Here is a 25,792-nt window from a genome sequence, read left to right on the forward strand (position 1 = left end):
TCTTGACAGTACTTCCCAACTGCCACTTGAGTCCCAATAGGATATTTGGAAAATTATAAATATTTCTAATGTATCTAACTCATATTTTCTCAGCTGAGTTCAAAGACTGCTTCTGACTCTATGGAGTACAGGAGCTTGTCTCTCAGCATTCCATAGTCATGGAACCTTGGGAGCTTGAGCAGGTTTATGCAGGTGCTTGCCGTAGGAAGTCGGTCCGCCTCCCGGCCAGCGTTGTGGATGCAGAAGGCTGGATACAGCTCCTGTTAAGGAATACAGCATCATGTACTGAACATGTTTGTAAAACAATTGTAAACTTGTATTGTTAGATGGAAACTGCCTACATACAAAAATTATAATTTAATATGATAATTTAATTATTTAGCACATATTTCAATTGCAGAAATTGGTCATATTTTGTTGTATCAAATCTCAATAGAAACTTTGTCAATCAGGGAGAAACTGACACATATACTTTAACATTTATTTGAAAGAATGAATATTTCACATTTTACAATTTAACTAGAAGTGACCATTACCAGATATTGCTTTAAGCGCACATAACGATATTAACCTTATCCAGACAAGCATGGGCGATGTACCACATAAATTATCGGGCCAATATGGGCAATGTACCAATTAAACTTTAATGAAAATCCAGACATGTGGAAGTTATGGAGCTGATTCATATCAGGACAATTCGCAAAAAAGCTATTAAACAAGATATGGATGGAGGCACATATGAGTGAACCTATACATGAAACTCGCATTGTCACATGACATGCCTTGTAACACAAAGACCACAAATAATGAAAAATGTTTAATCTTTTCATGTTATAAATATATTTTTAGAACAAATGCATATTTCAGTGAAATGAGTTTTTTTAAACATGAATGAGTCACATCAGTACAAAGCTTATAGGATTTGGTAGATTCAAAAGTAGTTCAGTTAGTTTAAAAGCATGTGATTAACACGATTGGTCACTTCCTTTCATACCTTATTTTAGGAAAGCACTTTTTATAAAATTTGATATTCCTAAACTTTTTCATAAAATATGATTATGAAAAAACAAGACAACATACCACAAATCTAATTATTCTAAAATCCCAACACGTTAATAATAAGGGATATACACATCACCCGACCTTGAATCCCAGCAAAGGTGGTCGAGAGCAGCTTGTGATGAACTTGAGTAACTGCCTCTTGTGTTACTTTTAAGTCCTCCACTATCTCCCAGACTATCGTTGTAGGTGGTCTTAAAAAATGTCAGCCGCACCTGAGATGAGCACCTGTAACTCCCGCTGGTCAAACATCCGCAGCCACTCCAGGTTCAGTACGTCAAACAGACCATTACGGAATGCAGCACACTGCTTGTGAATCTGTATGAGTAAACAAGGGAATGGCAATCTAGTTTCATGTCATATAGGTAAGGTTCAGCAGGTCTGACAAACTGTTACAGAAAGTCATACACCGACGATGAATCTGCATAAGTTAACAAGGCAATGGTAATAGGGTATCGTGGTTATTAAGTTTCTATACAGGTAAAAACTAAAAACCAAAACTGCTATGTTTTTTTTAAACTTCGTACATGAAAACGACAAAGGTAACAAATATTTTTGCATCAATCTATTATTCTTGCACCTAACCACAGCATAAACCCTCTACTTTTATTTTTATTTAATGTACTTAATATCTCAAAGCAGCAATTTTAAAAAGGTTCAACATAAAAATATTGTACCCGCTTGTTTAGATAGAAGTCTGCCATGAGGTGAATGTATTCTATGCGATTGTTGGTTGTAACTGGTATGTTTCGGCCACCGTGTTTCAGCTCTATAACCTTCCAAAATTATATAACAAAGATTTAACAATTTATTTAACTTAAGATTTGCATGTATGCCACCAATGCCTCAAATTTTATACCATTAACTTTAACACCATCTCAACTTTAACATGAGGGCCATGATGGCCCTGTATCGCTCCACTGCTGAAAAAAGGCTGAAACAAATATTCTCTGCATGTGCAAAAACTTAAATATAGGCCCTATTTAAGCACATGTACACTTTTGTGACCCCCTGGGCTTGGTCAAATTTAACCCAAGGGGCATAATTTGAGCAAACTTTGTAGAGGACTAATATATCTCACTACATGTACATACAAAATATGGAAGCCCTAGGTCCTAGAGTTAAGGACAAGAATATTTTTAAAATTTCACAAAATAAGGAAGATATAAGCGTATATAATGTTCAATTTTTTGACCCGCGGGTCAGAGTCAAATTTGACCCAAAGGGCATAATTTGAACAAACTTGGTAGAGGACTAGAAGGTGTTACTGCATACCAAAGTTGGTAGCCATAGTCTGAATGGTTTTCAACAAGAATTTTAAAGATTTCACAAAATAGGCGCTTTATAAGCGTTTATTCAATATTATGACCCCCCAGGACAGGGTCAAAGTTGACCCCAGAGGCATTATTTGAACAAATTTGGTAGAGAACTATAAGATTTCACTACATACAAAATTTGGTAGCCCAAGCCCAATGTTTATGGACAATTATGTTTTGTAAAGTTTTCACAAAATAGGCCTTATATAAGCGTATGTTCAATTTATGACCCCCAGGGCAGGGTCAAATTTGACCCCAGGGGCATAATTTGAACAAACCTGGTAGAGGACTATAAGATATCACTACATACCAAATTTGGTAGCCCTAGACCCAATGATTATGGACAAGATTTTTTTTTAAGTTTTCACATAATAAGACCTTTATAAGCATGTAATCAATTTTGTGCCCCCACACTAAGAAGAGAACTATTACATGTCACTACATACCAAATTTGGTAGCCCTATGCCATACAGTTATGGACAAAAAGATTTTGAAAGTTTTCACAAAATAGGCCTTATATAAGCATATGTTCAATTTTGTGACCCTCGGGGCTGCGTCAAACTTGACCACAGGGGAATAATTTGAAAAGACTTGGTAGAGGACTATAAGATGTCACTACATACCAAATTTGGTAGCCCTAGGGCCCAATGGTTATGGACAACAAAATTTTTAAAGTTTTCACAAGATAGACCCTAAATAAGCATATGCTAATTTTTGTGATCCCCGGGGCAGGGTCAAATTTGACCCCAGGGGCATAATTTGAAGAAATTTGGTAGAGGACTATTAGATGTCTCTACATACCAAATCTATTAGCTCTAGACCTAATGGTTATGGACCAGAAAATTTGTAAAGTTTTCATAAAGTAGGCATTATATAAGCATATGTTCAATTTTGTGACCCCTGGGGCAGGGTCAAATTTCACCCCAGGGGCATAATTTGAAAAAAAATTGGTAGAGGACTATTAGATATCTCTACATACCAAATTTGATAGCCCTAGGCCCAATGGTTATGGACGAGAAGATTTTGAAAGTGTTCACAAAATAGGCCTTATATAAGCATATGTTCAATTTGTGACCCCCGGGACAGAGTCAAATTTGACCCCAGGGGCATAATTTGAAGAAATTTGGTAGAGGACTATAAGATGTCTCTAAATACCGAATTTGATAGCACTAGGCCCAATGGCTATGGACGAGAAGATTTTGAAAGTTTTCACAAAATAGGCCTTATATAAGCAAATTTTCATTTTTGTGACCTCTGGGGCAGGGTCAAATTTGACCCCTGGGGCATAATTTGAACAAATTTTAAAAAGGTTTTCCCCAGGAACATTCCTGAGAAATTTCATCAGAATTGGACCAGTAGTTTAGGAGGAGAAGATGTTTTAAGGAAAAGTTAATGCGCGCACGCACGACAGACACAGGACCATGACATAAGCCCCCCTGGCCTCTGGCCAGTGGAGCTAATTATTGAGTGGAAACCACATGTTGATGACCACTTAACATACACGATCTTTTAAAATTTTACATTTAGATTTGATTGACAGATGTCAGCCTTTCACACAGCTAGATTGGGTTTTTACAAGAATATTGCTAAAGCAACAACAAAGACAGCTGATGTGGGTTCTTAAGTAAGCCCAAGTCAACTCCTGTGATACACATATTGTTTGGTATACGACATACAATGTATAATAAATGTTTAAATCTCACAGCAATAAGGATTTAGAAACAAGGGCTGTTTGTAAAACATGCATGCCCACCATATGGGCTGTCAGTTGTAGTGGCAGCCATTGTGTGAATACGTTTTTTGGCACTGTGACCTTGACCTTTGACCTAGTGACCTGAAAATCAATGGGGGTCATCTGCGAGTCATGATCAATGTACCTATGAAGTTTCATGATCCTAGGCGTAAGCTTTCTTGAGTTATCATCCGGAAACCATTAAACTGTGTCAAGTCACCGTGACCTTGACCTATGACCTAGTGACCTGAAAGTCAATAGGGGTCATCTGCGAGTCATGATCAATGTACCTATGAAGTTTCGTGGTCCTAGGCGTAAGCCTTCTTGAGTTATCATCCGGAAACCATTTTTCTAAGTTAAGTAACCGTGACCTTGACCTTTGACCTAGTGGCCTGAAAATCAATAGGGGTCATCAGCGAGTCATGATCAACGTATCTATGACGTTTCATGATCCTAGGCATAAGCCTTCTTGAGTTATCCTCAGGAAACCATTTTACTATTTCGGGTCACCGTACCTTGACCTTTGATCTAGTGACCAGAAAATCAATAGGGGTCATCTGCGAGTCATGATCAATGTAACTATGAAGTTTCATGATCCTAGGCCTAAGCATTCTTAAGTTATCATCCGGAAACCATTTTACTATTTCGGGTCACTGTGACCTTGACCTTTGACCTAGTGACCTGAAAATCAATAGGGGTCATCTGCAAGTTATGATCGATGTACCTATGAAGTTTCATGATCCTAGGCATAAGCGTTCTTGAGTTATCATCCGGAAACCATTTTACTATTTCGGGTCACCGTTACCTTGACCTTTGACCTAGTAACCTTAAAATCAATAGGGGTCATCTGCGAGTCATGATCAATGTACCTATGAAGTTTCAAGATCCTAGGCCTAAGCGTTCTTGAGTTATCATCCGGAAACCATCTTGTGGACAGACATACGGGCGGACGGACCGACATTTGCAAAGCAATATACCCCTCTTCTTCGAAGGGGAGCATAATAAGAAAAGTTTGGCACCACTGAGATAAAATTCTTGGGGAAAAATTAAGTAAGGACCGAATTTTTTGACAGATATCAGCAGGGGTAATTATAACCCCCCTAGCCTAGCGTCAATAAGACAAATTAAACTATGTTACACAAAAGATGTTACCTTTGTTTTCCCAAACTCGTCAATTGCCACAGTGAAGTCGAGGTAAAGATCGCTGACATCTCCCTCGTAGTGTTTGAGGAAGAGCAGGTTCTTGTAGATCTCTGGGTCAAGGGAGGCTAGGTGGCCAATGTCCAAGTTGCCGAGATGGCGACTTAGCAGCTTAGACAGGAAGAAGGACGCCATTGGAAGCGCAACCCGTATGTTCTCATAGATCGCCTGGGTGTGAAGAAAGTAGGCATTAATTTTAATATGAAATTATTGGCCAATACTTATCAACAAGTTTCTTTCCTCCTCAAAAGCTTTTGTGAATTGTAAAGACCAACAAACTTAACACCTACTTATCAAGCATTAGTTATGGTCAGTATATTGTATGTCAGCTAGGATAATTGTTCAACATGTAATATTGAGTTTTTTTATTGTTGCTATTCTAAGATTGGTTAACAAAACTCCTGTTTAAACAAGAAATTCTCACAGCTTTGAAGAATATCCATGGATGCCGTATGTTGATATATGCAGTGAGTTGCAATAATGAACAAGAGCACCGCATAACGGGTGCCACGCTCAGCTACGGGTGCAGTTTTAAATAAATGAAAGCTTGTCAGATTATTTTTTAGAGGTCACAGTGACCTTGACCTTTGACCTAGTGACCCAAAAATGGGTGTGGCATGTAGAACTAATCAAGGTGCAGCTACATATGAAGTTTCAAAGTTGTAGGTTGAAGCACTTTGATTTTAGAGCCAATGTTCACAACCTTAACAAAAGGTTAAGGTTTTAGCACGACGCGTACGGCAGACGACCAGCTGGCTATGACAATACCTTGTGTTTTCTCCAAAAACAGCCGAGCTAAAAATTGGACCATGAGACGGGCCAGTTTTGACCCAAGGGTATTATTTGAACAAGTTTTTAGAGAACCACAGTTCAATTTGTAATACCAAATATGAAACCTGTGGGCTTTCTGGTTTCATACGATACAATTGTTAAAGTAATTTTTATATTTAAGTCTATATAAACTTTTTGATCTACTGGGTATCGCGAATTTTCAACCCAATGTCATGATTTGTTACAACTTCATCATAGAGGATCAGTACACAATGTTCCCTACCATATATGACGCATCTGGACATTTAAGTATAAAAATGCATATTTAGCAAATAAAATCTTTAGCAATAACACAGACATTTTAGGTTGAAAAAGGGACATAACTAACACCATTTTCTAAAGATTTAAAAAATCGCATATACAAAATGTCATGTTATAATTAAAATCATTGCAAATTTGAAAGTTGAACATAGACAAGTGAAGAAGAACATTTCTGGATTAATTTATGTTTGCTAAAAGACAGACAGAAGTACATGTTATATTTGATAAAAATCTCCACAAGTAGCTTACCTTGCCAAATAAAATGTTTATCAAATATTATATAAGGTATTTAATTACAGGTAAAATGTTACCTTTCCCAGCATCCTGCCCAGGAAGAAGTAATGTTGTTCAAAGTTATCCACCAGTAGAGCAGACTGCTGGTTGGGGAACAGAAGTCTGTCAGGGGTCTGACTGAAGAACCCTCGGTTGGGATCAAAGCCAGTCTTCAGCAGCTGTCCAAGGAACTCCCTGAAGATGCCGCCCCTGTCTTTACCTGCCTCATCCATCCCTGCTGCATTCACCAGCTGAACATGCATCTTGTACTTCAAGTTGGGCTCTGAATGGAAACATTGGCTACTTGTAAACAATTATTCTGAATAATAGCCGTAAACCATTGTGTTTTTTTTCCATTCAAATAACTGGGTTTTTTTCATTAAAAACTAACCACTGAATGAAGTTATGGTATAATTATTGAATGATTACATGTTTATACTTAAATGCGTAGCAATTTATTATAAAATTTACATACATTAAGGGATTCAAGAAAAAATGTTTAAAAACATCATTATGTATTAACAATCTCATGTAAATAATTCACTTGTAATATTAAGTAACTTAGTACACCTCTTTTTTGGGGAATATTACCTGTTCCAAGCAATATAGTCCCCTACCGGCTCCACCATTGTCAGAAATTCCACCATTGTAAGAATTTTTATTTTCTATTTGTTGCCATAGCAACCATTATTTTTGACGTAGGAACAAAATGAAATGACGTGCATAATGTCCATATTGCCATCTATCCATGTTTCAAGTTTCATGAAAAAATATTAAGAACTTTTTAAGTTATCGCAGGATCCAGAAAACCACCCTTTATAGCAGTATTTCTAGTCTATTTGTTGCTATGCTAGCAACCATTATTTTTGACGTAAGAACAAAATAAAATGACGTGCATAATGTCCACATTGCCATCTATCCATGTTTTAAGTTTCATGAAGAAATATGAACTTAAGAAATTTTAAAGTTATCGCAGGATCCAGAAAAGTGTGACTGACTGACGGACTGACAGAGCGCAAACCATAAGTCCCCTCCGGTGAAACCGGTAGGGGACAATAAGCGCAATAACCACTGAAATTGGGGAAATTGGCGTCATTAAAATTTTATGATAGGGAAGTTTATGCCATTTCAATTGCTTGGAATTTAATAGCATAACCACATTCAGACATTGTTTTACATGTCTTTTTGATTGACATGTTCAGTTCCAGTGCTCAGAGTATTTGCTTAATTCATGTGCTTTTGGAACAAAATCCACGCAATTTTTCTTATTTTTGGGATTTTTTTTATTAAATTGAAATAGGGATTTTTTTCATGTTTCCTCAATGGGAAAGTACCTTTTACGGGTACTTAATAAAGAAGGGAAAAAATGCTGGTACAATAGTGTGTCAATTTCAACAATAATATCTGTATGATCATAGCATAACTATTTTTCATGTTCTGCTAAATTGTGTACAACTAATAAATGGCTTACACCATACCATTGTCTAGTGATAGTTTTTCAAAGGCGTCCTCGTAGATATAGTTCCTCCTGATCATCACACTGACAGATCGGGGGCCTATGAACGGAATGGTCTCAGTCTCGAATTCTTCCTTGTCCTTCTGCAGAAACTTGTGAAATATCTGTGGAACAAATATTGCTTTCGTTTAATGTGGTAACTTGATAAACATTCATAATAAATATAAAGTAATGATAATTCGGAACATACCGCTGACAAATGTTTTTACATTTAAAATATACAAAACCATAGTATTCTTTTATAAAATATTTTATCAGTGAATAGATATCTTAAATAAAACACATGATAACTTAATTCTATGTTTAGTGATATAATATTTATCCACATTATACACAGTCTTCTTGGATGTCCTGTAAAATATCACTTGAAGGTTCTCACTAACTTAACAAGAGATTGCCAAGCAATATGCCCTTCCCAAAATAAAATACGCTTTTTACCAAAATACGCTTAAAAACGTGTATTTTTTCTGCGCTTTTTACTAAAAGTGTATTAATTCTGCACCTTTTTCATTAGTCAGTGCACTAAAGTGCATTTTTTCTGTATCTTCATTTTCTTTAAGCGTATTTTTCTGTACTTTTTTTATCTAAGAAGTGTATCTTTTTCAAAACAAGTGTATCTTTTGTAGACAAAGCGTATCTTTTTATGCAAGAAGTGCATTTTTGTGCATTTAAGTGTATCTTCTTATTTGTCAAAAAATACGCTTTCTGTACAAGTGTATCTTCTTAAAAATAAGTATAACTCTAATATTCTGTGTATTTTTAATCATTTGACTTAATCAGAACACTATAGGAAATAACTGAAGTTAAAGGACAGCAATGTCTTTAATAGCAGGCTTGTACTGAATTCTTTCTTATCTTTACATTATATTAATGGTCTTATTGTTGAAATTTGTCTGCTTATAAAATTAAACAACCCACATAAGTGTTTTTTTAAAGTTTATTCAAAACATGTAATACGCAATATATCACTATGATGTGAGAAATCGTTAAAATAAAATGTAATAATTACCTATCTATATATTTTGTATCTGTCTGTCAATTCTATTCAATATTAAAAAATATCTGGTTAAATTACAATTATGAATTAAGTCAATAAATGACACTATCCAATAAATTGAAATAAGTGTAAATGTTCTGTCAAATACAAATATGTTTAAAAGCAATATTTTCAACTGTTGCCATTCACATTCAGTTTCATATGATACCATCATATCCATTTTACTAATTTGCAATAAAATAATAAGATGCCAAATGACCTGTGTTACATAAACAGTCAACAAAATAACAAGACATTACCTAAAAACACCCCTTTTCACACCACTAGCAATAAACAGATAACAATCTGTCAGGCATTCAGAGTTAAACAGGGTACTGATTATCTAGGGGCAGATAAGGCTACTGATAGGGGTTGCCCAGACATAAGGCTGGAATGAGGTATAAGACTTTTGATTGGTTCAAATTTTTGCACAGGAAATTATTTGAAAACAACAACTTTTGAAAAACAAGCTGGTTTCAGCAATTGAATATTGAGCTAAATGAAATTAACATTGAGACTTATAATTGTTCTGTAAAATGTATTGAAATACTGTCAGCATGAAGTTTTGTGTGATGAAAACAATGTGTTTTTTACTACAATTTGGAAATCAACAATAAGTTTGTTGGAAAAGAAGTTCAAATGGTTTTTCTGAAGAACAGTTTTAACAGGTTTGTATTGTCATTTCTTCATCCTTTTTATTATTTAGTTTATTGAATTAATTATGATCATTATTATATTTATGTATTGTCACTGGGAAATTTAAATTGATAAGTTAATGTATTGCAATTTAAAGGAAAAACAACACAATTTGAAGCAAATATACTTTATAGATAAACATACACATGGCAAAGTGTAAATGTTGTGTACAGTGAATTGTTGTGGTTGTATTTTATGATTATTGTCATCTTTATTGTTATTTATAGATATTTCTGGTTATTACTGAACAGATTTCTTTCCCTCATATTTTAATGTTGAAGGTTAAACTCTTGCCCCATGTGCAAAAGGGGTTATCATACTACCTGATGTATGGACTTTTACACCAGGCTTTTACCCTGCACGAGCTGGCCAACGTGAGGCTCGAGAAACTTACATTTGTTGTGTGCGCCGCATTACAAGTTTGGCAAGAAATATTATTTATTACTATATTCAAAACCTTGTTAGGACTGAGAAAGAACGTTTTTACTTGTTCGCTTTTTGAAAATTTGGTAACCTATGTCTTTCATATTTGTTAATACTTTAACCCAATGTCTTTCAACATATTTGATTTCACATTGCAATTTTTGTGATATTGTTTAATAATGTATATTATGGACATGTTATTTTTCATTGTAAAAATGAATGTAACCCAAAAAGTATGGGGACAGGGAAACATGCTGTTAAAAATGCCTGATTGTATGCTGCGATTTCGTTGAATGTAGATATGTTGTTTTGTTTTTTTTGTTTTTTTTGTGATATGATACTTTATTTACCTCGATCATAGGTATGTGCAGGTCGAGGTCATCCTGCTCCATACCGTACATACATGTTTGTGTTAGTATGAGTAAACATTATTCAATTGTTAGAATATAACATCCTTATACATACATATACACTATACCATTTGCACATGTTTAAACATCTTAAAAAAGCAAATAAAGTATATTATAAAAAAAGAAGAGCAAATGCAATGTTAGGATAAGCATATGCACAAACTATGTTCATTGTGGAAGTATAGAAACATCGGACAAGTGACAATTTATTAAGTATTTTCAAATGGTTGATTGTGGAGTTTTTAAAAGATAAATAATATTCATATTATGATATTGGTTCAGCAAACAAACTTACAATTGCCCAAGAATGTAGTTCTGTTTCATGACACTTAACATTGTTTTGGATTTTGAAAGACAAAGTCAGGCTCATTGTAAGCCCTTGTATGGATGGAATTATCCCCTTTCTCTGACAATGGTATATACGTCATGTATATGTCTTCAATTGTAGCATAAGAATATTTATATCAGTCATATTACTTTTTGTACTTCCCAATATCATTGTTTTAAAATTATTTCTGAGTGTTTTTGCACATTATTTGCACTTAAAAATTCAACAACATAATTCACAATTCTTTGTGTAAAACAGCAATCCCAAAACAGGTGTTTTATAGTTTCCTCCTTTTCTTTACAAAAAGTACACATGTTATCTTGCAAAATGTTCATTTTATACAATAGAGATTTTGTTCCTAGGATTCTATGTATTATTCTTGTTTGAAACCATTGAGTGTAAGTATTTTTGGAAATATTAAATACGAGACTATGTACTTTTTTCTATTCGATGTTGTTGAAAAATGTATTCCACTTATTTTGGCAAGTCTGTATATCAGAATTGATAATAAAAGTTTTATAAACATTTTGGTTTGGGTTTTGCGTAAAAACTATGTTACTCAAGTAAGACGATATAAATGCACATTCTGTATTTGGCTTTTTAATAACTTGGAAGTCAGAATGACTGAGAAAAATCTTCACAGTTCTTATCAATCCTTCATAAAATAAGAAGTTGATTTTTGTGCCAATATAAATCTCTAAAATAGATTGTTGTAAAAATTGTCCAGAGGTGTTTACAATATCCCTAACAAATCGAATTCCATTGTCATACATGAATTTATTATATATACTACGAAGACCTATTTTTAAATTGTGGTTATAAAATAAAGGCATGTTAAGTATATCTTCACATTTGCAAACAACTTTCTTACTGATATACATAATGTGGCATGTAAGAACATCTTTCCAAAAACTATTCTTTATTACTTTACAAATTTTCTCAGCATAGTCTTTTCCTAAATTCATCATTTTTTTAACATCAAATATTGAATAAACAAGTTGAAAACATTTTCCAGTGCATAAGACAATTTTTCTTATCCATGTTAGTTTCATAGTTTTTCAAATGCATATACATCTATCATAGATATTCCTCCCTCCTTAAAAGATTGAATTGCAATACAATGCTTGATTTTCGCAGGGCCATCCCAGACAAAATTATGGAACATGATTCCTTTAATTTGTTTCAATATTTTCTCTCCTGGGCTAGGAAGGGAGATAAATAAGTGAGTAAATAGGGGAAGTAATACAGATTTTATGACAGTTATTTTTCCTAGGGTAGTTAAATTTCTTCTATTCCAAAAGTGTATAGTATTTTGTAATTTAGTAATTTTATTTGTGAAGTTTATATCTATCATTCTATTTAAATCAATATCAAATAGAATTCCTAGAACTTTAAATTGAGTTGTACCCCAAACTAGTTTGTATTTTGTTTTTATGGATTGTGTACTGTACTTTTTGGAGCCAATCCATATTAAATTAGTTTTGTCGTAATTTATTTTCAATCCAGAATATAATGCAAAGTCATTTAAAAGATCAAGAGTAGCATTGAGTGAAGCTTCTGTGCCATCTAAAAAAAGTGATGTGTCATCAGCAAACTGAGAGATTTTATATTCAGTGCTATCAATTTTAATTCCTTTGATAGTACTGGAATGCCGTATTTTAATTGCTAAGATTTCAGCGCATAGAATAAAAATGTATGAGCTGATGGGGTCCCCTTGTCTGCAACCTCTTTCTATTGTAATAAAGTCGGAAAGGAAGCCATTAATTTGAATTGCTGTTTTGGTGTTGTTGAGGAAGAGGGAAATCCACTTTTTAAATGTTACTCCGAAATGGAAATAGTCAAGTGTTTTTTCAATAAAATCAAACTCTAGGGTATAATATTTCCTTGCTTTTGGGTTACTGACATAGATCCACAAATAAAAGCATAATTAAGACTCCTTGCAACAAAATGACCTAAATCCTTCCAAAAAACCTTAAAGAATTCCGCTGTAAACCCATCTGATCCCGGGCTTTTATCACTTTTCATATTTTTTAAGGTTTTTGAGATTTCTTCTAATGTTAAAAGGCCTTCTAAAGATTGAGAATGCTCATTACTCAGTTTAACAGTGTGAATATTCTTTAAATCTTCATGTATATTATAATTGACATTAGTATTATTTTTTGTAAACAAAACTTTGTAAAACTGCGCAGCTTCTTTTAAGATATCATTGTTATCAAATATTTGTTGACCTGCACTATTTTCAATAAAAGGAATTGTCTTATTAGATGCATACTGTGTTTCAAAGTTACAGAAATATTTAGTTGGTTTTTCACCTTCTTCAATCCATTTTGCCCTTGCTCTAATAGAAGAGCCTTTCATTTTTACATTACGAATATTTGGAGTTCCTGGTGTAATAGATTAAGTTCTTCCATGTTTTCAAGTGTTACATTTTTTTTCAATTTGTTCAATTGCATTCAATAGATCGCATTCTCTTTCTTTATTTTTTTTGGATTTGTAGCTTGAATATGAGATGGTTTTGCCTCTTATTTCCATTAATAAGGTTTCAAAGAAGAGTTGGTCGTTTACGACAAATTGTATTTCATTATTATTCAAAGTAATCAAAGATTCAAAATTATAGACAGGCAAGGCATATTGCTGCTTTACATCGTCTATCTTTTGTTTTATACATTTCAAGTATTCCAAATCATTAAGCAAGGAATTATTAAACTTCCATAATCCTTTTCCATGTGTTATCTTACCAAAATTTAGTTCTAGAGTTATAGGGGAGTGGTCTGATCTATAACTTGCATGTATATTTGAGTTTCGGATATATGGTATATAATTATTGGTGACTAGAAAGAAATCCAGCTGGCTTGTTGGAGTGTGTTAGGTTTTCTCCATGTAAACTGTTTCTCATCTCCATTTATATACCTAAATGTATCTACAAGATTTCTATCGTTGACTACAGAAGATAACAGTTCCCTAGCCTTCTTATTATGTAGATATGTTATTTAATGTTCATAAATATGTTTATTTACAAAGTTTATTTGCTGTACTTGTTTCAGTTCATATTTAAAGTGGTCACTTTTCGTATCCAAATGAATGTATCTTTAAAATACTCATTTTTCAAAGATACACTTAAGTGTATCTTTATCTATCTTAAAAATACTCGTTTTTAAAAGATACACTTGAGTGAATTTTAAGTGCACTAATACGCTTAAAAATACACTTGAGCATATTTTGTATAAAATACACTTGAGTGTATTTTAAGTGCACTTATACGCTTAAAAATACACTTGAGCGTATTTTTTAAAATAAAATTTTAAGTGCATTAATACGCTTAAAAATACACTTGAGCGTATTTTTTATAAAATACACTTGAGTGTATTTTAAGTGCACTAATACGCTTAAAAATACGCTCGAGCGTATTTTTTTAATAAAATACACTTGAGTGTATTTTAAGTGCACTAATACACTCAAAAATACGCTTGAGCGTATTTTTTAGTATAAAAGAATACACTTGAGTGTATTAATGCACTTAATTAATGCAGTTAAAATGCACTTAAATACACTTGAAGTGCAGTTTCTGGGGAACAAATAAATCTGAAGCGTATTAGTGCACTTTAGTACACTTAAATACACTTAAAAATACACTTAAGCGCATTAATACAATTGAAAAGTGTTTTTTTAAAGAGAAAAATGCAGAAAAAACACACTTTTTTGCACAGAAAAATGCACTTGTTAATGTGAATAATACGGTGCCAATACCGCTGCGTTTTATGCGCATTAAATACGCATTTTACACACTTTTTCGGGAAGGGTGGTCTCCTACCGGTGAAACTCCACCATTGTCAGTATTTTTATATATATTTGTTGCCAAAGCAACCAGAATTCTTGACGTAGGAACAAAATGAAATGACGTGCATAATCTCCATATTGCCATCTATCCATGTTACAAGTTTCATGAAAAAATATGAAGAACTTTTAAAGTTATCGCAGGATCTAGAAAAGTGTGACAGACTGACTGACAGACTCACGGACACCCAGAGAGCAAACCATAAGTCCCCTCTGGTTTCATAGGTAGGGGACAATAAACATACCTTTAAAGTGTATATTAAAGTATATTAAACTGTAGAGAGCAATCCTTCCTACCTTCACTCTTTCATGGAAAGCTACAACAAAGGGCAGCTCAGTGAGAATTACGAGGTTCTTGACGTCCCTGTTTGACAGCGGTGGTCCGCCTTCCTCCGCGTTGATACGGGTCAACGACTGCATGGTAACAAATGGGGGACGGACCAACATAGAAGAACCGTAGATCTGTGATGGCTAAATAAATTGGGTGCATTTTAAAATACTACGAGCAATATAGTATATTTAATGAACAAAAAGCTAAAGAACACTATTTTTTGTTTAACAGATATGTTAAACTTAGGTTTGGTGAAGATCAGATGGAAACCTTTATATATTGTGACCCTGACTATTGACCTATAAATCAAGAGAGGTCTTTCTTTCCTTCTATTAAACCATCATATTATTTGCATAATAATGGGTCGAAGAGTTTTCAAAACATAGTGCAGAAACATAATGGTCTACTGGCCGATCATCCAGATGCAGACCAATAAACCCACAGATGAGAATAACAATATAATTCAACTTCTTTAAAGGGGCAGGGGGTAAATAGATTTTTCCTTATTACGTTCTTGAAAATAAAACAAAATAATATAAGTCACCAACTTACTGCATCTGCTATGATTTTGAACCTGTCAGTTAGCCAATGATTTTTGCCACAGAATGACTTTCTTGAGTCTCTAGTATATATTTGCCGAACAAGGCCAGCAACCACCTTTAAACAGATTAATGAGCAAGTTTCCAAGCTTTAAATTGAATTACAAAGATCAACACATTTTAACTTAATAATACTGCATTAACAAAAGTACTTCAAATTTAACAACATATATACAACATAAACATATGATTTGTATGATATATTTTATTTGTGATACATTGTCAGAAATAACAGTAAAATTTCACTATTTTTACAAACATGTTTAACCTTCTTTTTACATTTTCAAAAACGAATATGACTACACATCAGACAGACCTTAAACAAACTTCCCCACTCTTTGGTTTCCTTGCTCAACTCCTTGGTATCCTTCCTCTGGCCTTTATTAGCAAGAACACGTCTGTAGTCATCATTGACTGTTGGCCTGGCGTCTGGATGGGCCAGCTCTAGTATGCCCAGACATACATCTCTCAACGCCATGGACATATTCTCTACTTCTTTCAATTCAAACGGCATTCTTGATCCAGGACCTGTGACCAGAATTAACAATGACAAAAGATATTGGAAATGAAAATAAAATATAAATAACAAATATTAAATATTTGAAACATAAAAAACATACTAAATTAAAGTTACAGGATGTTGCATGTATATGGTAAATAAATTCTGGCAATTGAACACCCCACCTTTGATACCCCCATAAAAGTCAGCATCGTGCAGTGTGTGGAGAGAATGGCTGAACAAGGAGCAGAATGTAGACAGCAGTGGGACAATACGAGCCATGTCACTCTCCTCCATAGCCTGACTGCAGCTCAGCAGGTGAATAAGGGGCTTGGTCTCCCTACAATGTACAGAAGACTGTCAGGGCAGGGCTAAGTTTAACTTGTATGTCAGGAGCAAAATCAAATCTCCGCAATCAAATTTACTTGTATTTATTACTATTTTCTGAAATTAATTTTACTAAAACATTTTTTGCATTGTTATTTAATAATAATATATATGTAAGTTTCACTAAAAACCTACATCTGCGACCTGATTTTAGACCCTCTTACACATGGAAGGCTTTGAAAAATTAATTTCTTATCGCATTAGTATATTATGTAAGTATTAGTTTGTTTACTTAGTAATAATTTGTGGTGCCTCTTGGCGCATACCTGGTGTGGGTGACCGTGGATTCTTGAACACAAAACTTCCACAGATTTCTTATAAATGTGGGATTGTAAGCAAGACTGAACAGCATTCTGAAAGAAACAAACAATAAAGTTAAAGTATTAGTTTAGCAAAAAATATTGTAGCAATAATATGTTTAATAGTTTGAGTTAAATTAATCCGTACCAATAACTTGTATGAAGAGTTTGTAATGTTACAACCAGTTTCTGCCTAATTCTGTAATGCAATCACTTGTTTTATCCACTGACGAGTTTTTTAACAATTGAACAAACAGCTCTACTTTTGTGTTGGTTTCTTAGACACATTCATTGACATTATAAATAAGTCTTGTTCTGGAAAAACTGGGCTTTATGAATTAACATAAAGTGTAATTCCAGATGAGCCTGTGCAGTCTTCCATGAGACGGTAACGAAAAATTCCACATAAAGTGTAAAGTGCTATCCCTTCACAGGCTAATCTGGGATGAAACTGTAAGCAGATGGATTAGGCCCAGTTTTCCAAGGTTCCAATAATGACACACCTATTCTTACCGTCTTCTATGGATGGAGTATCTGTGCTGGCTGATCAAACAGTGACATATGAAGGCTACAGCGTGCAGTACGGATGCCTTGCAGTGAACCTTCCCCACCAGTCCCACTATCTGGCTGACGTGTGTGTGTGAGTCCAGGGCTGACAGACACTCCTCCCTAGCCTCTGCCAGCTCACTCTATGGGAAACATACAAAGTGAGTCACAATAATTAAGCAATCAGGGAAGATCCATCTGGCTTAATGGGATTTCCCCTAAAAAGAGACGTCCTTTACACCAAACACCATAAAAGCAGAATGTTTGAGTTAAAGTAATTTGTACCAATGTGGACTGCACAGGCTTATCTGGGCGACACTTTATAAATATGCATTAAGCCCTTTTTTACTATAAGACAGCTCAATTTTGAAACAAGAATTCTTGGTTAACAGTTATAACCCCATAAGTTAAAAAGCAATCTTGAGATAAACGTTTTGATTTTAGTGGGAAAAACGCTGTCAGACAAAACAATAAATGACTCAAAAAGGCCACTTGAAATAACTATTAAGCCCAGGGAAGCATGTATTTGAGAATATGACATAATACAACTCTACAATCCTGGAACATTTGGCTAATTAAACAACACGAATAAGAGTTTATCATGACACCATTTGCATTAAGATGGGATTGTAACATGTACAAAGCAGTCGCTGAAACATCAATTTCAGATCATTCCAATAGCTAGTACTCCACAATTCAGGAATAATATGGATGAGTAATCAAATTTGATCTCGTTATTATGTCATTATATATGAGCCTGGCTCTTTTTATTCTGCGTATGGGAAGCCTCTTCTTAAATCCAGATTGTCCCTAATTAGCCTGAGCAGACTGCACATTCTAATATAGAACGGCGCTTTATGAACATATATTGAACCATGTTCACCCAAAGAAAGGCTCATATATTACTGAAGCGGTGTCTGATTATTCATTGTTCTACAGATATCAGCAAACCAATAAACTCTGCCCACCTCTGACTAAAGAAGATGAAAACATAGCTGAAACTCACATCATCATCTGTTTCCATGTCCTCTTCCTCATCAGAATCATCGTCATCATCATCATCATCACGGGCTGCTTGCAATGAAGGCAGTAACCACCTTAGCACATGCAGGTACCCACACACTGCAGAGTGGGGAAGATCATCTGAAACACAATAAAGAACAATCAAAACTCTGTAGCAAAGAAGAGTCTGCAGACAACACATGAGTGTCGTGTTATAAAATATCATGACAGATTTGTTTAATGTTTTTAAGCTTATTTTAAAAAGTTAAGTGACATTGCACAGTTCAGATATATAGACGGTTTCGCACGATTGTTCAATATGGTGCTTCTAGAATACACAAACATTAATGTCCACGTAACAATTCTTGAAAATATGTTAAGTTCTGCAACATTAGCAGGACAGGCCTTTTCCTGGCGTTCCTATGGGTTCTTTAAAGTGACCCATTCCCAAAGCAAAATTGTAAAACCAATTTGAAACCAAATATTCCTTATTTGATGTTTGTTTCAAAATAAGTGTCTTATAATTATTATTTCTCGTCTTTATTTTAATAACATCTAAAAGAGATGCGTTTGTGAAACACAATGTCCCCCTATATGACGTTTGACCTTGAAGGATGACCTTGACCTTTCACCACTCAAAATGTGCAGCTCCATGAGATACACATGCATGCCAAATATCAAGTTGCTATCTTCAATATTGCAAAAGTATTCATAAAATGAGCGATTTTGGCAAAATATATTTGACCTCTGACCTTGAAGGATGATCTTGACCTTTCACCTCTCACAATGTGCAGCTCCATGAGATACACATGCATGCCAAATATCAAGTTGCTATATTCAATATAGCAAAAGGTATTGCAAAATTTTAAAGTTGGCGCAAACAGACCTATCAACCAACAGACCAACCAACCAACCAACCAACAGACAGGGCAATTACAATATGTCCCCCACTACTATAGTGGGGGACATAAAAATCATGAAAAAATCATATTCAAATTCGCTTTCATAAAATGCAATTTTCCCAAATTGGCAAGGAAAAGCCATGCGGGAAACTTACCCAGTGCTTTAGCCCCAAGAGTGACAAATGCAGCCAGAAGCCATGCTGTTTTTTCAATGGGTGCAGGCTTCTCGGAAGAAGACTGGCCGGAGCCTTTGTTCTTCCCAGCACCTTTTTCTTTGCTCCCTGTTATCAAGGTGGTAATCAGATCCACAAAGGGAAATGGGTATTTGCCGTACGCCATTGCAGGTATGAGGAACTGTGAGACCTGTTCTGAGTAGGCTGGACACAGCAACGTCTTGCAAACATAACTCAGAACCTGTTGACTGTAATAGACAGGACAACGTCTTGCAAACATAACTCAGAACCTGTTGACTGTAATAGACAGGACAACGTCTTGCAAACATAACTCAGAACCTGTTGACAGTAATAGACAGGACAACGTCTTGCAAACATAACTCAGAACCTGTTGACTGTAATAGACAGGACAACGTCTTGCACACGTAACTCAGAACCTTATGACTGTAATAGACAGGACAACGTCTTGCAAACGTTATTACTCAGAACCTGTTGACTGTAATAGACAGCACAACGTCTTGCAAACGTAACTTAGAACCTGTTGACTGTAATAGACAGGACAATGTCTTGCACACGTAACTCAGAACTTGTTGACTGTAATAGACAGGACAACGTCTTGCACACGTAACTCAGAACCTGTTGACTGTAACAGACAGGACAACGTCTTGCACACATAACTCAGAACCTGTCGACTGTAATAGACAGGACAACGTCTTGCAAACATAACTCAGAACCTGTTGACTGTAATAGACAGGACAACGTCTTGCAAACATAACTTAGAACCTGTTGACTGTAATAGACAGATACTTGTTAATCCTTTACCTCTGCGCATTTTAACAGGTTTGTTGTCCCTTAGAAAATCTAAAGAAATTAAAGACAATTTTTACTAGATTCAAGTCTTTAAGGCGTAATTTCCGACCCCAAGATACAGATGAACAGCAAACAGCATGAAACCCGACCAGACTGCGAGTAACTAACAGGCTGTTCTGTTTTTATGCTGGTTGCATAGAGCCACTTTCACTTTGCTTTCTGACTGGAAAAGAGTAAAACCCTGTGCTGCTATGAATTCGACCCAGAATTATTGATTTTTTTTTATTAAATTGCTGCTATTCCTCTTAAAATTGCACCTGCAGAGATAGAACAGTAAACACTAATACATAACAAGATGTTTGTCACAGACAAATCAGCGGTCCCTTAAGGGTTTAATATTGTCAGAACAAGAATAGGATATCTATAAGTTTCATAAACGTAGCTTTCAAAACTTTTTTGTCATGGCAGGATGCAGATTTTATTTTGCTATTATTTCTGTAACCATAGCACCCAGTATTTTGGTCTCACAAAAACTTGAAATCACATGCATACACTTCAACACCGTTATTTCGAACACCGATAATCCGAAGTCACCGTTATTTCGAAGTATTATTCGGATCCCGATTGTGGTTCTTCTTTGTTCAATGTAAAATTTCATTGTTAATCCGAACTTCGTTAAACCGAAGAAATCGTTAATTCGAAGTGATTATGTCGGTCCCAACACTATAATTCGCACCTTATTAACAATCTTTAATCCGAAGTCAAAACTGCAAAACACTGAGCGTAATTTCACACCTATGTCGTCTGCGCGTTGTGCGCCAAACCCGATAATTACACTTTTGTCGCCTGCGCGTAGCATGTTAATTTTATAATGTCGTCAAAAGCCGACGACGAGGCCGACAACACATGAATGAACATAATATCTAATCAACGCGTGACCACATGCATCAACGACGTTAGGCAGTTCTGCCAGCAAAACACGGGCGGAAGCCAGTTCTTCAATTTCCTTGACAAATCGGTGAAATATGTTACACGCGTCCAGTTTAGTGCTGCTAACGCCGGTGTACAGAAAGACATCGCGTCTTATTTAAAAAAAAGTGAATTCATTTCCGAAAATGTATTCATATGTATTTACATGTATGATGCGCTATGCATTATATTTTATATGTTCTGTAATTAGAGAAAAATAAAAAGAAGAAAAAGAATCGTTTTATTCCTCCGTTTGTTACAAGTAGAAATCTATTGCTATCTTACTAGTTAACATTTTTAAGGGAAACAATTATTAAAAGTACAGTGTGACCGAACCATGCGAATTCCACAATGTTGTATTTTTTCAGGATCAAAGAAGTCGTCTGTCAAATGTTTATTTCGAATTATCGTTAATCCAAAGTTTTTTTAACGGTCCCGACGACTTCGAAATAACGGTGTTGAAGTGTATTCATCCAACTGCCCTCTATACACATACAGAATTTGTAAGACTGCGCAGGCTAATCTGGGATAAAACTTTACACACATGCATTAAGCCAAGTTTTTCCACAGCAAGTATTATTTACCTGAATGCTGAGTCTTTACACTGCGCAGCATAGCAGATGGGCTGCATGACCAGGTCAAGAATTCTGGCAGCCACAGGTGTGCAGGGCTGGGGACCCCTCTCCATGCTGCCTGGCACCTTGTGCTCCAAAATGCGACGCATGCACTCAAAATACCCTGCACAGAACAACTCCATATCATCATGTTTTACACTGTGACCTATATCAGCCTTGTTCAAGGACAACTGTCCCAGATAAGCCGGTTCAGTCTGCACAGATAAATGGTGTCGTCCCGATTGTCCCACATTTAAAAATCGAATACACCGTTCAAGTAGGTGTGAAGAGGGGTTAGAAGGAAAAGTTATAGGTCGGTTCACGAATCTCATTCCACAAGTATTGGACAAACATGCATGCGTTATAAACATCATCACAAACATTCATTAATCTACGTCCATGCGTTATAAATAAATTAACCGTTGATGGTATAAAACCCAGACTCGAATGCCGTAATAAAACAACCTAAATTCTCTTATTTCAAAATTCCTGATCAGAAAATATGGCAAATGCGCAACTTTACGTTGATTTGGTTACTTATCAAAATTGCGGAATGAGCATTGTTTGCCGGTTTCAGATTTGTAGTAAGTATACAATTTTATTCTAATCGATTTCATAGCATGCGAAGTTTTGTTAGTATGCCGTTGGAATGAAAGTTTACGGAATCGGTACTCAGAGGAAAAATAAAAATAACGATTGATGAATGGAATCGAAATATTAAGATTAAATTGAGATTTCAGGCATAAATATTTTAATATACTAGTATGTCAATATTTGTTGGTGCATGGAATCGAGATATGAAGATTAAATTTAGATTTTAAATCATAATTTTTTTAATATATGTCTCTTCAATCAAATGATAAAAGCAGACGAGGTGATCGCATATATTGGACTTGTCATTGCCTGACTGTACCTCTCGGGCAACTACGAGATACTTAATCCTCAGACACACGGACACCATACGCATAAGGGAAATCAACTTGAAGTAGCCTCCGACAACGTGATACAGAAGATACGGAAACGACATACGTAGGGTGTAAGAATTTCTTGTTTTGGGTGAATGTAATATGAAAATGAGAAATCTCTGCTAACTTAATTTAATATTTTGTCGCATAGATTTCAACTGTTGCCAATGAAAAAATCCTGAGGTTGTCTGAGTTTTTAACAAATTCATATTATACTTTCTATGGGTATTAAATATATTGATTGTTAAATATAATATATTAATAAAGTACATCCATATTTCCTTCAATGAGAGAGAATAAAAACAAAATATTAATCGAGAAGCACTTTTTTGTTTATGTTAATTAAATAAAATAAATGCTCGTAATAAATACACGAAACAATGAGAGAAAAACTCTGCAATTAAACCCTTTTCGATCGCGGCCGACTAAACTATATAGTGTAGAACGTGGATAACACTTTGAACCTAACTGTAGTTGGAATTTAGCCCCAGGTATGCGACTTGCCTGGATTTTCCGATATCGTTTTTTTATCCTAAAATTCAAAATGTGGGACAATCGGGAGTAAACCAGATAAATCAGGGACAATACTTTCTGTTGCATGCAATTCTTCTTTAAAAGGAGTATCTTCTAAACAAACATCCAGTCTAGGCAGAGAGTGCAGTCCGCAGAAGCTAATCTGGGATGACAATTTTCCCACATGCATCAAGCCTAGTTTTCAAAGAGCGAAGCTAATATGAACCAGCACATATTCTGTTCTTGTAAATTTTTCATTGACATAAAAAGAGAAAACAAGCAATAATCTACTATCATTATTTACAGCTGACACATGCTTAGCAAAAAGTACCGTGTAAATTACCAGCTTTATCATTAAGTCAGTACTCTACTTTTCATGTTTCTTGATTCAAGTTTTATCTCACAAAAACATCATTATCTGATTACCTTTTTCAATGAGATATCTCCATAGGGTCTTAAGGAAGTTGTGGTTTTGTAAAGTGGTAGGAGTTGTGAATACCTCCAACATACGCATGGGGATTGCTGCGGACTGTCCACTGTCAGCAATACTCGTCAGATGTCTGTATATAAACAAGACAGGTTCAAACTCAATACATAAAATCAATGCACACAGTTTTCATCATATAAGCTCTAAAATACACTTCTTTCTATTACAAACGTGTTATAAAAATTAATAGCTCTCTGCTTCCAACCAAATTACATAGTAAATAAATAAGATATGATACAAACTTTTAAACAAAAGGGCCAAAAAAGCCCAAGATTGCCGAAATAATATTGAAATCACAGTTTTAAATGGTTTAACAAATTGGGAAAAAAGTGACTTCTACCGACAGTGTACCCAAGCATTTTCTTTAAATAAAACAATCGAGGTAGCCCATGGGCTACCAAAATTTGAGTTGGACTATTAAAAATTGCATGTGCAAGCAAGGCAGGCTACTTAAAATGTCTATCATTGGAAACCCGGTATTATGAAAAATTCAAATGAATAACCTTTTAACTGTTCCGCTGAGAGTGAAAATCCATTTAAATGCATTTGTTTCTTATGTGTATTATCTGTATGAATAAATATAAATGTAGCACTTTTTTGTCCAATAGTTTTGCTACCAAGTACTAAGTCTGGAAGCCCAGTTGGCTACTCTCAAGTTTAAAATTTATCAAACCCTGAACTAGTGACCATGTTTGGACACCATGTGACCCAGTTTCTAGATGAGAACAAAAGTTCTGACAAAATTTCATGAAGATTGAACACTTTATGTTGCTTGCAGTGAGTTCAGGACTTCAGGACAGCATTTTTATTTATATCACACAATTTTAGATTATTAATCATTTAATTAATGCTTCATAATAGTATTAATCACTCTTATTTTTATAAACGTTATGTACATATGTATGTTTTGTACAACGCCATTTAATATAATTATATAAAAAGGCGTTTCATCAAATTAGCAAGTTTCAAGTTTCAATTTAGACAACATAAGCCACACGAAAAAAAAATGTGATCACAGAAGCTCACCATGACCAAACAATCCGACAATCCTATACCTGAGACAGAGTGCCAAGATGTTCATGATCTGCCGGTGTCCCTGAGTGGAGTCATTGGTGAGAATTCTCAGGTAGACGTCCTTATGCTTCACCAGCAGCCAACACAGCCATACCTACAATATCAACACCGCTGGGTTAAAAACAAAACAATGGAAATCACGCTAAAAATGAGGGTCACACTGGGAAAACAAGGCTTAAGGTATGTTCGTAAAAAATATCGTCATAGATCATAATGCAGTACGCACAGGCTAATCAGGGACAACACTTTCCCTTTAGACTTGATTCTTGTTAAGAAGACACTTCCAAAATTTCCACTGGAAAGTGTCGTCTCGATTAGCCTTTGCAGACCGCACAGCCTTATCTGAGATTATACTTTAAACGAATGTTTTAAGCCCGGCTTTGTTAAAAATTGACTTAAATTCAGGACTTAGTTTAAGATATTGCTGTTGTTTTTACGTTGTTAACACAACTCCATGTCTTACCAGCCGTTCACCATCCACCTTGTCTGCATAAAAGTTGCAGATCAACTTCACAATCTTTTGTAGGGTATTTTCAGTGTATGGTCCTTTCCCCACCATGGTCTTCATTTTATCAAACTGGAATTGCATGGCTTCTTTCTGAAAATTTCAAAAGATTTCTTTCACAATGCAACATAAAGGCTAACTACACAAGCATGTTCATGCTTGACAGACTGTGTAGTGTTGAAACACTTGCAACATAATTTTA

The 25,792-nt window shown here is 35.0% G+C and overlaps 1 protein-coding gene across 1 annotated transcript; it reads right to left on the reverse strand.

Annotated features, from left to right (window-relative positions):
- Positions 1-1,208: 1,208 nt before the first annotated feature.
- Positions 1,209-25,653, reverse strand: LOC127878296 (ubiquitin-protein ligase E3C-like). Its single transcript, XM_052424815.1, has 17 exons — positions 25,549-25,653; positions 25,067-25,179; positions 23,951-24,084; positions 22,017-22,170; positions 19,636-19,901; positions 18,583-18,719; positions 17,544-17,719; positions 16,998-17,084; positions 16,530-16,684; positions 16,162-16,373; positions 15,799-15,903; positions 15,213-15,386; positions 8,151-8,292; positions 6,711-6,955; positions 5,260-5,475; positions 1,737-1,835; positions 1,209-1,377 (listed from the first exon to the last, which is right to left on the reverse strand). The coding sequence occupies exons 1-17, from the start codon at positions 25,651-25,653 to the stop codon at positions 1,255-1,257; spliced, it is 2,643 nt and encodes an 880-aa protein (XP_052280775.1). The 3' UTR covers positions 1,209-1,254.
- Between the last annotated feature and the right edge of the window lie 139 nt (positions 25,654-25,792).

This window comes from Dreissena polymorpha, chromosome 4 (genome assembly GCF_020536995.1).
Source record: "Dreissena polymorpha isolate Duluth1 chromosome 4, UMN_Dpol_1.0, whole genome shotgun sequence".
Taxonomy (NCBI): Eukaryota; Metazoa; Mollusca; class Bivalvia; order Myida; family Dreissenidae; genus Dreissena; species Dreissena polymorpha.